This window comes from Hylaeus anthracinus, unplaced genomic scaffold (assembly GCF_026225885.1).
Source record: "Hylaeus anthracinus isolate JK02 unplaced genomic scaffold, UHH_iyHylAnth1.0_haploid 12000, whole genome shotgun sequence".
Taxonomy (NCBI): Eukaryota; Metazoa; Arthropoda; class Insecta; order Hymenoptera; family Colletidae; genus Hylaeus; species Hylaeus anthracinus.
Genome location: NW_026534347.1, coordinates 5,026,637 through 5,042,612, shown reverse-complemented (window position 1 = coordinate 5,042,612; position 15,976 = coordinate 5,026,637). Strand labels below are relative to the sequence as shown.

The window sequence follows — 15,976 nt, the reverse complement described above, 5'->3', positions numbered from 1 at the left end:
ATTTAAATACATATTTTAATCCAAAACAAAGTAACTTTACATCTCTGGGTGTAACCCGTCCACGCGTCTATCGATGGAGCCCACGTTCGTTTCGTAAACGAAACTGCCGAACGCGCCTCTTCTATACGCTATTATCGTCGGGAGGCATCGCAGCGATCGAGCCTGTAATTTAAAACAATTTAAAAATAATATATTACGAATCGTCGTTGGGAATATAAAAGAGGGTGGGTCCCCTCGCGTGACTCGCGCTCGCTTTGTTCCTGCCTTCCGGTGATTTAGTGTGCCGTGGGTGGACTTTGCCTTTGGCGCGTTATCCTTCGAAGGACTTTTGGTAGAAGCCATCCCGAAACGAAGGGATTCGGAAATGGATGGAACGTTGGCCTCTACTGGAACATTTTGTATCGAATTTTACATTCACACTGCTGGCATTTAGATTAAAGCAGTATCGTGTCTGTTTTTCAATACAGATGATTGTTTAAAATATTAGGTTGTTTCAAAAGTTGCTTACGTTTTATTAATAAGTAATACAGAAACAATATTTTACGTTTTAAGTTACATTACCAAGTTGCAAACGATTCATGCTGTTACTTTCTCATCTTTCTACAAATTTTGCGATTTTTTAACAAAATATCCTTCTAACTGCATTTTTATTTCATTTATTAAACAAAATCTTTTAAGAGAGTCTGTTTTTCATAGTTAAAGGCATTCGAAGTGGCGTGAACAATTCTTTAGTGCGAACGAAATGTCCTCCACGAAAGTTTTTAGTAAAAAGGATAACACCAACTTCTAAGAAATAAGATTGTGTATAATTTATTGGAACAAGTTACGGTAGCAATAGTTGAATTTTTGTAAATACCTTCGATAGATTTAACTTTATTCTATATCATTCTAATCGAATCACTGCTATTTAATGACGATGTCGATGAATGCAGTTTCTGAAGAGATTCTGACCACGCCACAGCATTTCAAATTGAAAACTCTCGCCAGCTGCGCAGGGTCGCGTCACGTGACTCACGTGTAGCGCAAGGAGCGCGTCGTTAATTTGTCGCGGCGAGAAGGATAAGTATCCTGCGGTCTCACGCGGTCCTCGCTGGAACACTGGAGGGCCTCACAGGGCCTGGCGCGGCAAGGATACGCACCATCTACTCGCGCACACGCCGCGCGTACGAAACAGAGAGGTGACTAACCAAATATTTATACACGTCAATCATAACAGACGACGAAGCATTTGCTGTCTAAACAGGCCGCATAGAGGCCCCGTACATACCGCAAAGCCACTCGGTAGCGTTCACTTTGGAGGATCTTTCAATGCCCCATGCCTTATCGGTCGAGGAGTACTCTTTTACTTTTGCCACTTTCCAGGCACTTATCATGATTTTTTTGCTGCCAAAGTAATCCACTCATACTTTTGAAATTTCGTAAATTTACGTATACTCCATACCTTATCACTAGACAGCATTTATGCATTCATAACAAGTGGAAATATACAAGAATATTTAAGAATATGTACAAATGCATAAATATATTTAAAAGATACTTTTAATTAATAATCTTTTTCAAGAGTTTGCATTTGCATCGCATCAGTTTGTTAACGCAAACACGAACGAGTACAAGACGCTTATATCACCATGCGTTCAACATTTATTGAGAATTAAAATTCTACTGTTCCCGGTTTGTAATACGATTCTATTTGGTTTTACGCGTTTATCTACGACATTTACGATAATGGATCTCCCTGTGTGTATACGCTTTTACTACCTCTACGTTAAATATCCACCTTCATTAATTATTAATAATGTTTGTTCCAGCAAAGACCGAGAATATAACTTTGCTGTAATAGTATACACCGCGGACAGCGGTGGATGCTTTGTCTAAAAATGGTGAAAATCATTTGTTGCCAATTTACAAAGTCCTTTCTAAAGATGATCAATTAGAAAGATATTTAGGCGGATTTAAGGATTAATTTATACTACATCTAAAAATCGATCCATAAATATAGAAACGTAAAAAAAAAGTAAGGCTACATGTCCAACACAACCGTCGCCGTAAAATTGTGCAACGAGCATAGTTCCAAGTTACTACTCGAAAGAAATCTCAAGCTCGCGTAATTCAATCAAACTTTACGCGTACCATAAAAACGGGGCAAAAAATGATTGTTCGCTTGTATCGTAAACATAATGGCTACTAAATCAAAGCGGTTACGAGGCCGTAGAGAAGATCGATCGATCCATCGTCGAAGCTTGTATCCTGGTAGCGGTGGCAATTAGGCGAGTTACAATTTTCTCACGCCCCGCGTCGTCCCGCGGTGAAACGCAAGCGAAACGATAAGAATTGCGTGAAATTTTTATGCACATTTCGAAAGAGCCTCTCGTCGTAGCAACGTGGTCGCGGTTATTCAAACAACCTTATTACAATACCAGAAGCTTGTTACGATACACCACCGAGCTGTACGCGCCTAGTTATTCGCTATATAACGGCACCGTTTCAGCGCTGAGAAAACCAGAGGTTCGCGGAGAGCTATAAATTATTGCCGCGCGTTTGTCCAATCGCGGCACACCGCTGTACGGTGAAAAAATAACACGACCAATGGTAGCAGAGAATGTCCACTGTATATGCCCGCGCTCATAACTACCGCCTCCAGTTCACGACGGCCGCAGTAAAAACGGAAATATTGCCGTATAGCGTTACATTATCCTGACCGTATCACATTGTATGATAATCGTAGCAATCCGTCATTCCGCGGCTACATTCTCTGACCTGAAAATTTGTAATCCTGGTTCACAAGAAAGAATGCCAAGGATATTGACGAGCAAATGCTTGTAGGCGGCAGCCATCTTGGTATTGTATGTCTGTTTGGGCTGAATGACTCAATTGGTTGGAGGATAACAGCGAACCGAGAGCGTTTTGGTTAGGTATACTTTGCCCAACTCTTTTTCGACGTTTCCTTCGATATTTTGAAAAATTAGGATGCTTTGCTGGAGTAGTTTCCAATTTTTATGAAAGACGTCCTTTTGAAAAACGGAAAGAGCTGTTACTCCTAAGATGTCACACATTGGCTCACTTCGAGGTGCTCGAAACTAATATTTAACAAATAATGAAACACGAAACTGAAAAATTTCAACATTCACAACATAAATATTCCATAAATTTTAGAGCAAAGAGTTCAGGTCTGGTAATAAACTCCTAAATATGGACACAGTTCTGGTAACTTGAATGCGTGCTAGAGCACCGCTATCACCCACAAATTATTCACTCCGACATGCTCAAAAACAGTATACGAAATATGACGGAACACGAAGGGTTTAAAACGATGATAAAGTTACCCGTGTCTCGAGTTCACGATCAATTACCTCGTTATCGAGGACTCACGTTACTCTCGAATATCGGATTACGTTAACTCAGCGTCGGCTTGTCCACCTTGCTCCGGGTTAATGGCCCGTTAAATGCAGATCATCTCGAGTTATGTCGCGGTGTGGCGTACACTGCCTTTGGAAAAACTTGTTCATACTACCGTAAATGCGGTGGTGCGCTTCAACTTCCGATTGGTAGATTGCGGCTGGACACGCAAATTGATGGTCGATTATTCTATCGCGTTTGTGATACGTGTTACGGACAAGTTTTTCCGAGGCCAGTGCACATTGCGGATGTCGGGCGATCGTTAAAAAAAAGATCGATTCTAAATAAAAATTACTGGAATGCGCGACGTATCCTACGAAGTTGATCGGTTGAAATATGACTGGAAAAATAATTTCTGTCGTTACTCACTGTATACGCCGGATGTACTTTATACATTTTTATGTTAACCCTCCTCTCATACGGTGAGAGACAAATTTTAATGGCATTCCATTTAAAAATATGGATCGTTGTGCCCATTTGCCCTCCTGGAAGGCCACCAATACCCTATACGTCACATGAAAGGGAATATCACCTGTAATACTAAAAAAAAAAAAAAACTTGTCGATATCGCTAACAGTTTCTGAGAAAATAGCTTGCAACACTTTACGCGGCTCACCCTGTACATACATATTCATGACATTATAAAGAGAAAAGTGAATGAGAAATTAGATTCAAATTAATTAGGTACTCTTTATTAACCACTTATTCAATGGATCGGTGAGTTTATAGATAGTAGATGTTGCAAATAGTCGGACGATGGTTGCGATTGATGACCAAGATAACAGCCTGTATTTGAAAATGAGCGTTCTATTGAAAACGAGCATTTCCTACAAGCGGCAAATACCTTGAAGTTCCAGTAGTGCAACTTGTTCCTATCGAACGTTGTCACACTAAGAATGTTGTAATTATTATATTTATACCTCCTTTGCCATGTAGAATTCAATAGAATAATGGAAAACGAAAAGTAATTTGATTTAAATAATCGCCTCAAATAGGTTGCGTTTTTAGAAACTGGTTCAGGATCGAACATCCCTAGCGCACACTTTTGCCTGAATCTCCGGGCGTGAATCTGGCATGAAAATACGACAACGACACACCCTTTTCCAGCGATACACCCTAAACAGACCCAGGGAACGCATAAACTTGCGTCGAGAGAGATAATCCAGCGACTGCACGCGTACGTCGTCGATCGTGATTTTGGACCGGTAAACTGGAACACAAAGAGACGGATCCCACATGCATCTACTTGTGTGCATGTACGTGTGATCCGACAGACATAAACAAGCGATAATCTCGATATGGGCGCCGCCTTTTCGAATGTATCGGTCCACCCTGCGTTACAGCACATACAGTGAGTCAAGAAATTATTTGCAGGATGTAACAAGGATATGAAAGATAAAGGAAACAACGAATGATTTTTGTACGATTTTCGTTTAAAAAATATATTGTATTGAATGTGGAAGAAAACATGAATAATATCATTCATGAGTATCGGAAAATTCAAACGAAACAATTTTGTATAATATTTAGGTAACATAATTATTGACATATGCTACTTTATATTTTATATACCGTTAGATGAAAGCTACATCTGTATTTATGCATTCTACAATATTTATTTGAATTTATATTATAAAGGGAATCTTAAAAAAAAAAACAACGTACATTATTTCATCGCATTTCTCAACATTTTAAAAAGTCCAGAAAAATAATTGAAAACTGAAGCTCTAAACTAGAATATTCCGAATCGATAACAACATACGAATAACGTTATTCTCTCTCACTTAAAAGATTAAACTACCGCGCAACGGAAAACCGCAGAAGTCGCGGTAAACGCGTCCGAAATAAAACCACGCAACGGAGCATAACGAGCAAACATCAGAATTTTACGACGGTGCATCGAACCTCGAATTTCGACGAGGACCTCCGTGTTCCAGGGTTAATTTGAAAGTACGCGTCCGATAAATCCCTTCGGAATGCTCGCGTTGCATTTCGTACGCAAACGCTGCCACTTGGATTCCGTGACTTATGGTCCCATCGAAGCGTATTTTTCTCGTGGTTGAAACGACGCGTCGCGAGTTGCGCGCATAGCTGGAACGAGTTTGCCAATCTGAGTGCCGTAACTTTATTTCAGAGCCCTTATGCTCTGTCCGCGCGCCTCTGTAAATCTTTATTCGTTATATCGATAGTAATCGCGGAAGCCATTTGGATCGTTTGAAAATCAATATTGCGTTCGGATTTATTCGGAAAGGGAACCGCATCGTTTCGAGGGTAGGTCGGGAGGAAGTGTGATATTTCTAATATGATGACAATTAAAAATATTCGTGTATTAGTGTGGATGGTGGGGTATTTACTGTAATTTAGCCTTTTACTTTAGTACAAAAATAGATGTAACATTTTAATTATTATTTAGTATGAGTTTACAGCTTAGATGAGGATTTTCTATATTAATATACAATTAGTCCCAGGGACAGGCGTACCCTCTACGACTATTTAAGAAATGTGTTTAAATTAAACGATAAACTTGAAGGTTCCTAATAAATTTTTCGTTATAAATACATACAATAGGAGTATGCTTGTCAGCAACGTGTTGACATCAAGATGCGCGCGTTTTCGTTTAAACCGCACGAGAAGCGTTTGTCGAAATGCATCCCACGACGAATGATTCGCTAATTTTGACTTTCGAAAATGCGCTTTGCATACCAACCGAGTGGACGTTTTATTATCGAGTGGAAGACTGCAACGGATTCGGAACGCTAATTAGCGTGTTTTCGGCAACGAAATTGGCCTCCAAGGCACCGACCCTGTCGCGGAAGACTTAGGTCTGATTCACACGAGCGTTGAGACAGACTATTGTAACAGAAGGGGATGTTTTTAGTTGCGCTAACACATGACGAAAGAGTGAAAACAATATAAAGTCAATAAAAGTCAGAATTACACCTGAGAATCTCTCATTAGCTGAAGACGACAAAACCAACACTCGTCGAAATCATTTTCGCGTCATTGCTCGTGTGAACACGTCCTTAGGTACATCGCTGATTCGATCTTTGCTAAGGAAATACGATCTACCGAACTCGCAAAATGTTTGGTCTTCGGACAGGAAAGTGCGCGCCCGCACAGTGATACCGAATCAGTGGTACGAGACCATGTGTTTTATGAATAAGAGATGCAACAAAAGGTACAAAAGGTTTGCACTTCGATTACAAATCTCTCAGACATTGCTAACTATAAAGTTCAACTTAACGTCCTGAAGAAGCCATTAGTTTTCACTTGATGCAATATCATTCGTTAACAAGACTGGTATTAAGCAAGAAAAGAAAACAAAAGGTTATAACGATCCAATTTAACGACTTGAAGAACACATTTGTGTTCACTCGATGCAATATCGTTAATTAACGAGAGTGGTATTAAAGAACAAAAGAAAACAAAAGGGCACGACGACCCAAGTTGTGAACTACAGGTCACCATTTCCATACAGAGTATACATGTAGTAAATAAAAAGCATATTATATCCTGGTTGTAAATATTACAGACGATTAATCTCGCGACGTTTCCGAAATTCGCGAATGCGTCGGAAATCGTTCGATAAATCCACTGGTCGCTTCTCATAATTTCGACGAGCTCGTTCTGTATTTCAAGTTCTCGCTGCTGCGGAGTTGGAAATGTTCTCTTCGACACACGAAACATTCTTCATGGCGATTATTCGCGTATTTCAGCCGAATAATTAACAATAAATATCGTTAACGAGGATGGTTCATCTTTCGAGCTTTATTTAAACATTTAAAAATGTTTAGTGAGAATTCTTTTTTAAATGAAAAATCAATGCCGAACTTTAGATCGACTGGTAGTGAAGATTTGATAAATGAAACTATGTTTATAACGGTAGAGAAACAGTGCTCAATAAAGTTCTCAATTAATTAAAGTCGATGTTATTGTTAAAATTAAGCCAATAAGAAGCGACTAATTGACATTTACTTAAAACTGGAGATTGTAGAAAATGTGATTTTATCGACAAATTATTTTATTTATTGCGAAATGTCTATAAGAACAACAACAACAAGAATTCTATTTTTTCATCCAGAAAAAAGAGTAACCTCTTAAAAAACTAAATCTAAAACCCATAAATAATATATATTAATAGTAGATTATTTAGATTAATAGGTTCTTCTTATTTAAGAGGATTTTATTCAAAATATTTAATTATTAAAATTATATTAAATTATAATTATAATTTTAATGTTCGTATAAATTCCAAATCTTTACTTATCTAAATACTAATAATTGGGAGTGTACGATGTACAGTGTACCACGTGTGCATACGGAAGGGTGCCTTGCTCCATATATGGTCTACGTACAAGAAAAGGGTTAATTAGTCATAATGCCACGCATGGCGCGTCCATGCACCAAGTTCGATTAAAATCGCGTTGCCAGCGTGGAGAGGTCCGCTCGGCGATGTGGCAAGAAAACCGATAAGGATCCGAGAACCCGGTGTGTGGTCCGCTGTGTGTGAATATCCGTTTAATCTGAACGCAGAGCCCCTTCTCAGCGCGAGTTCCTCGTACGGGAGGCGCCAGTTAGTTAACCGCTCACCCCGACGTACGATGGCTTAATTAAGCTACACGAGTGCCGACCATCTTTTATTGTTCTATAAATCTTCGGAAACCGTGGTCTTTTCTCTCGAGAGCCGACGACAAGGCTAGGCGACGTTGTACGAAATTCTAATTTGCTACCATTTCCGCATACTCCGGAAAGCGAATGGAGGACCGAGTTCATTTATTTCGCATTTTGGTACTCGATATAGAGGAAACGTATTCGATTAATGTGAATTCCGTTTTAATGTTCCTTATCTCTTACCATTACGTTGTGAATGCTTATGCCAATTCATATTTTTTTTTTGTACACCAATGGAAAACCAAAGCTTAAATTAATTTATGTTTTGCGTTTTAAATGTTGTAATGTGTATTTTATTTTGTATGTTTTCTATATTTCTGTATGTTTACACTTGTCATACATGCATAGATATCCACAGACATTATAGAAACACGTTGAGTAAATATCAGTTCTTATTTAATTCGAGCATTATATAAATTGAGCTTTCATAGTTAAGAAGTATGCATCCTTTATATTTATTCTAAACGAAAACAACAAAATCGAAAAATTATAGGCTTGAATAAATTCATGTTATTAATATTAATGAAAAATTTATTTGGAAATATCGAGCCTATCATTTAATTTAGACAAATTTCTGTAATAGACAAGAGGGTATATCAAATCCTCAATTCTATCCCTTAATTCTCTATCTGCTTATCTTCAAATGATCTTCGAGACTCCATTTACCCTGTCATCACATACAATTCCATTCAACACTTGCGTTTGAAATATACGTATAATCATTAGATAACATTGATATGAGATGTTCAAGTTAAACAACACTTATAACTGGCGTAACTCCCACCCCTTTCCTAAACGTCAAGAAAATTGAGTTAAATATCCGATAACGACGCGCACGTATCGCATTATCCGACCTCTAATTTCTAGCGACAAGGTATACTCTGCAATTAAATCGAAAGCGTACCTACAGGAGAAAAGGTGAAGTAAGGAGAGAGGGGTGAGGTGATACGAGGCGAGCCGAACGCCGCGAGGCCTGTTTTGCATAAAAATTATAAGCCGAATTAATGTTTTCACCTCCGTAAACGCATACACGTGCTCGTATGCAACGCACTTCGTGGTCGAACGATGCGTGACTAACACAGTGGTTTATTGCACCTTAATACCGATCCTGTACCTCCCGTACTTTCTCACGCGGCGATCTCAACCCTTCCTTATGGCTCTTGAAAGAATGTGGTCATCTTACCCTACGGGAGAATGATCCTAAAGAAAACTGTAAGTTTAACTCTTTTTCTGACTACTCATGAAGTCGAACCTAAGCGTAAAATGTCTTTAAGGGTGTAGTTTGATAAAGCTTGACTGCTTTATAAGAAAATTTAAAAAGAAACATGTTACAAAGGAAAGAGAAGATTAATTAATGATTGCAAGATTTCAATAGTTCTTGGAAAATTGTATTAATAACGTTTAAGATAGGAGCACTAGTACTAGTTGACAATGTACCAGTTGTTGGCATTATGAATTATCAATAATTAAATAATAATCAACATTTTTATGTAAATTAAAAACCAACATTCGTAAACGATCGTCATTTTGATAGTTAACATTGCACTCGCCTTTACATGTCATTGTTGCGTGTGAATTACATTCAATTTTTACTATATAGCATTCTCAATTGCAATCCTTTTGAATTGACCACTGAGAATGAATTATCATTATTCAATATATTTTGTTTTGATTGTTCTTTGATAACGTATTACGGATATCAATTACTTAAATAAATTTATAAATAGATTTTAGTGTTTGGCCATAATTATATTTCGCGTTGTGGAAATAAACGGAATTAGTTTTTAAAAATACCTGACACTGATGATAAATGTTAATTGAAATGTAATTTCACCATGAGTTACGACAGTTTAAAATTTCCTGATTGATCGATTAACATGAATGAAAGATTGTCCTTGTAACCTACATAAATTCCCAGATGTGTAGTGTAGTTTTTCCTGTGAGCAACATTCATTGGCGTAACAATCAGGTTTTCTGCACTGTCGCTAAATTTCCATTGGCGTACGTATCAATGTTTTCATTTACTTCATAATTCGAGGTAAAATGTCATTTATATCTGGTACAGATGATGCGGATGATAAATTTGTTTTTTTTTTTTTTTTTTTTATACATTTCACAGAATTATTAAGCGTTTAGGAAGATTTAGAAGAAATCGAATCTACCATACGATAGAAAATTCAAATTGAAAGTGGGAATTTAGACATTGTATTAAATTATCAACCAACAATGAACTTTTTGTTTATTAACACAAGGATTTCTCGCATAACGTGTAATTTCTATTTTTCCATTTTTCTTCGCAGGTGGTTTGGCTGACCGCAGTCCTGTGCCCGCGGCTTGCTGCCGCCAACAACCAGACTATATCCTTCTCCTCTCGCAAGCCCAGGGAACATCCTTCGAAAGGACGCATGTCTCGCTGGTAAGCGTTTTCACAGTGTTTACAAACGCGATATTCAACTCCCTTCCCGTCGCCACGCTTCGGTGAACGTCTCGGCGACAAACGATCGACGTCGCGATCAACAAAATTCCTCGATCCCGTTCAACCTTCACGTCGTCGCGGATTTATCGACGTGCGCGTGACATATTCCGGACCAAGTGAATTTCAATTTTCAATCAACGCCCAAGCTCGTTACATTACGTATTCTCGCCCGGCGTTAGACGGCTCATTATTTATCGGCCTCTGTCAAGCTGTCTTAATTATTATTAATGACTGGCGCGAAACGTATGACCGGCGAATACGGGACTGGACGATGATATCGTTTTACAAGCGGTTCTTTTGCGGCAAACCGCATTCTGTCGCGGTGTTCAGACGAGAGCTGCCGAGCTACCGGTACGAACGGAATGTAAGGGCTCGTTTCGACCGAGATGACCGACATTATTAGCTAGACGAAAATATTTAGTAATTAATGACCAGAGGTGGCCAACATTATTAGCTAGACAAAAATATTTAGTAATTATTAACAGTTAAGTAACTCGCTTTTTTAGACACCCCAACATTTCGATAGCATTGCAGATAGCTTCTTCAGAGGTCAAACGATACACTGATATTGTCATGCTATTTCAAACTAAAATTTCACCTTGCATCACAGTCACTTTTCTGCAATTGAATATAAAATAAAGACACATAATACATGTATGTATAAAACGTATCTTAAACGTATGATACAATATATCCTAAAACAATTGTTGTGGGACAGTTTTGTCAGTTTTGACAGTTTTTACTACGACACCTGTCACCTTCTTAACTTGACGCGAACGCGCAACTCAATTTACCTCTCGATCGCGGACTCCCAGTCTCCGAGCGTCAGTTTTGGATCAACCCACGATCGTCGGATTTATCTGAAGAATCCTGACGCGTCCGTTTATAGAGATTTTAACGTTTTCTCTCCGACGGGGCTCGGACTTTCCAGGACGCAGACCTTCGACGCTGATACGACCAAGCATATGACATATCGGGAGATGAACATGATTCTGCGACAGGAAGGAGGCGAGAACGGCCGTCAAGTCGATTGCTGCCCTACGGTATTGGAAATGGTGGAACCGGTCGGCGGTCGAAATATGGACGACATGTACGTCCAGCTCTATCGGGAAGGCCAGAACACCCAGAGGTTCTTTGAGTACTCCTGCAGGGAAGATGTTCTCGACAAGCCGTGCAGGTTCATCGACCGGAAGTTCAGCAACCAGTCGAAATGCGTGCAGAAGTTCTCGTACACTTACGCCATCATCGAAAATTCCGGATCGAAGGTACGAACTCGAATGCGAGCTTTAGAAAGCTTTTACAGTTATTATTGAGGTTTATTTCGCTCGTTTGTCAGCTAAACGTGTAGAGGAGAACAAAAGCGAATATGAAAGCGAAATAACTGAATCAAATTCAATTTTGTTTGGAAGTCAGACGAATTACTTCTCCGTTGAAAAGTTTTTTTTATTAAAAATTAGGCCGAGGATCTTTATGGATTTATGACGCGAGCTGATATGATAAATACATACATGCTAAACATAATCTGTGGATATGCACTTACGCAGAACGAAATATTAAATTATTATATTAATTAACGAATTGTATTCAATGCACATTATGTATATTTTTTGTACGTTTTCCATATTATTGTACGCCATAAATGCACGAATTGATTGAACGAATCAATTCAATTTTTATTCAGATAAAGCCAACAAAATTATTCCTTTTTATCGTTTACAATGCATATCGAGCTCGCAGCTGATAAGTACTTACATTTCCTCTTATACTTGATCGCTGTACCTATAAAATTTCATAAAAGTCGTAATACGAAAGGGGTAATTCATAATTATACTTTCATAAAATACTTACGCCCTGTGTAACAACTATATAACTGATCTTTATCTACTGCAACAACTTTAATTACTAACACTTTCATTAAAACACTAACTTTTGCAAGCGTATGAAGGAGTGTATTTCGCTCCTTGGCACTCAAAGGGTTAAGTAGCGACGAGTTTGTCTAAAAATAATAACAGATAGTACGTTTCATTATCACTAAATGAGATGAAATAAATACAACTATCTGTTGAACAGGGTGGAAACGAGGGACACAAAAGACACCACAAGAAACACTTGACGCTCACTGGTAACACGGAGGGTGGATCGATGTGGACGTTGGACTACATCAGGGTACGAAGCGGCTGCAGCTGCGAGGTCACGCCGAAACCGAAGAAGAAGAAGAAGTGCAAGAAGTGCAAGACGAGGGACCAGGACTTATTCAACACGGAAACGTGAGATCTGTGGTTCGAGGGAATCGGGGCGGATCCTACCTCGAGACTCGTGATACCACCGAGAGTATGTTGCGTCGAACAACGATTGCAATCCGTCTACCTCGATGATCCGATTCGAATCGAAAAAGCGTCTGAAAGTGATGCAGAGACTTAGACAGATACAGCGTGTATCTGGAAGAAAGGATTCGATCGTTGGATCATGCGAGACGGAAACGTTACCAATGGGAAGGGTTCTCTTTTCAACTCGGGGGGGTTGAAATGTTGCCTCGCATCGCGGCATCTAGGAATTGCTAGTTAACGCTGAAAGTGCCTTTTTAAAAATTTCTATACTTTGTACTAATAGATCGTCGACGCGACCGTGTGCGTTACGGTAGTTTTATCATCGTATTTATTATTAACGTAGAGTTCTGAAAGTACGTTAAGCGATAGCTGTAAGATTTTAGAGTGGAGGTTCTGTACTCCGTTTATTTTTACTAAGATTAACGTTAAATCGGCGAAAAAAGATTTACCGTAGTCAAAAGGAATTTAATTAGTCGCTCGAGGCCACTGTTGTCATTTTTAATCATGGTTCAAGAGCAGAATTTTATTTGAATCATGTGTAACGAATAAAATTAACGCGTAGGGTACACACGACGTTTATTTCATTTGAAATTTCTCTACGTGCAAATCAAAGTAGTCATTTTCGAATTTTTGTTCAAGGAACAATGGATGAACAATTGTCTATCTTTCATTCGTTATTCGAAATTTTTATTTAAATAACAATATTGCCCATCTCTGTGTCAGATATCACTTCTTGTTGATTTTTCGTAAACTTGAGAAATAAAGCAGCGAGATAGTCACGTAATATGAATGAAAATCAGTGGTCTTGAGTCGACTAATTGGTATTTCTCCGACTATAGTACAACGAAGTCAGTAGAATCTCTCTAGGTAAATGCGGACAGACTGAAGAATTCGAAACGTTCGAGGAATCGAATACCATATTTTTTAAACACGCTCTTCTCTAAATTGTCATCAGTAGGCTGCGGATCTTTATGCAAAATAAAATCGTTCGAAACGTAGCTACGAAAATTGGACCTAAATAGCCATTTATTTTTCTCTGCAAACATTACAATATAAACATTACTTTCAATATTTTTTAGTATTATTGCATACTGCGTGCATTTTGTATTTTCTTATACATTCAAATTGCCTACAGATGCATACAAATCTGCAGTCTAGTTATCAGCATCAGGGTATACGCGCATTAACCTCTTGTGGGACGGAATTTTTAATTTTTAATTTCTCACAATACGAATTCGTAATTTTTTTATTTTATTTAAAATAGAGTACGTAGAATATATACTGATTCACTCTAACATCGTGTAGTTTTTAATTCTCAAAGATATTATGGTCGTAAATAACAGTAATTGTAACATGAATGCAAATATTCACATATCATGTGTCAATATCCCTCAAGAGGTTAAAAGAAAGATGTATTTGGTATTATTATTTTGTATTAATGGACGTACGTCTCGATCAAGCTTGGATTTAATACTTAGGCAACGATTTCCGTTTTCGCCCGCGGCCAGTTCTTATTATACACTTCGATCTGTACATTATAGTTAGTTGTGCCTATCTATAATATACCGTAAGAGAAACGTAGTTTATTATAGTTTATAATTAATTATAGCGTAATACGTTATGTTTCATAGATCTGCGTAGGATTCGTTATAGTATCGATAACGAGGGCTAAAGAACGCTACTTAAGTTTATTTAATGAACTAAATTTTTAAGTATCTATAATCCTATTGCTATGTTAGTTCGTTTGTTTCTTTTTTTTTTTTTTTTAAAGCACTGACTAGGACAGATAGAGAATGTAACGAGCGTGAAGCGTTGCATTAGCTAGAAGCCATGACAAATATCGATAAATCTGAGTATATGGTAGGACAAACTGTTAAAAATTGATATGACGACTTGGCGTGTAACACGAAACATGAGTTACACTGAGTGCGTTGAGTTTATTTCATTTTGCGAGGGCGTAGATACTTTTATACGAGAGTAACTTTTATGAAATCTTACATTAATTTAACGCATACGTTACGAATAAAAAGCTCCCACTGTTTTTACGGTTCTTTAAAATTGACTTGTTCTTTTGTACATATCAAAAAGTACAGAAATGTCAACGTAATTATTTCGTCATTTGTGTGCGTTGTATTAATGTAATGTATAAATTGTAAGCAATAACCCGTTCGTTCAGGATTAAAAACAATACAATAATAATGTACTTAAATAAATGAGATTGCAGTAGTCAGTTGTACACAACCATAGCGTGAATCGCGAAGAAGTTATTATTACCAGTTCTCCATCTTAACATATTTATGAATGTACTATAGTAAATTATGCCATATGTTTAATTGTTAGGAACTTATACAATAAATATATTTTTTTTATCACTGTAATTGTCGTATTAACATTTTAACAAACGGCTTCAACTTGATAACACTCGTGTATTGTAATTACGCATCGAGCTTGCAGATTTATTTTCTGTACCGTCATGTAAACATTGTACATAAATGATACGAATACAATTGTTATAAAACGTTGCCTGTTCATTTCTACTCCCCGAATTAAACGCTGTGCAGTTTCATGACAACGCATTGTATCCAAAAAGAAATAAATTCTAAAATTATAATTACCAAATTGTTCTTGCCAATGATTTTTCTGTTAAGAAAAGACATTTAATTCGAGGAGTTCAAATTTTACAACAAAGAAGATACAAGCATAATATCAGTCAATTTCGGGTCATTTTTTCTTTAACTGTAAATGTACTATTATAAATATAAGTTTTGTAATAGTCAGTGAATATATTGACAACAATTATTCATCCAGAACTATAACAAATAAAACTTATATGTTTAAAAAAAAAAAATAAACGGAATTTTAAATCTTTATCATTACACTATACCACGTATTTTTTATAAAAATTCGATGTAGAATTTAAACTTGATTTAAATTTTATTATTTAGTACCCTTAGCGACATCTATAAACGAAAACTGGAAACAACATGACGAATCCCAAACTGTCAAAACATCTGTAGGTAATAACTTAAAATTTCAATTTTAATTTATCTTCGTAATAAATCTCAACTTATCTTTCGATGTCAAAAGAAAATTTGCAGAACTTTTA

General features: G+C 37.4%; 1 protein-coding gene across 1 annotated transcript in view; it reads left to right on the top strand.

Annotated features, from left to right (window-relative positions):
• The window catches only part of LOC128890285 (uncharacterized), a 124,543-nt gene extending 108,864 nt beyond the window's left edge, over window positions 1–15,679 (top strand). The window contains exons 4-6 of the mRNA XM_054148631.1: window positions 10,368–10,483; window positions 11,475–11,808; window positions 12,614–15,679. Coding sequence (XP_054004606.1) covers window positions 10,368–10,483; window positions 11,475–11,808; window positions 12,614–12,814 — 651 coding nt within the window. The 3' untranslated portion in view covers window positions 12,815–15,679. The remainder of the gene's footprint in view (window positions 1–10,367; window positions 10,484–11,474; window positions 11,809–12,613) is intronic.
• The last annotated feature ends 297 nt before the right edge of the window (window positions 15,680–15,976 follow it).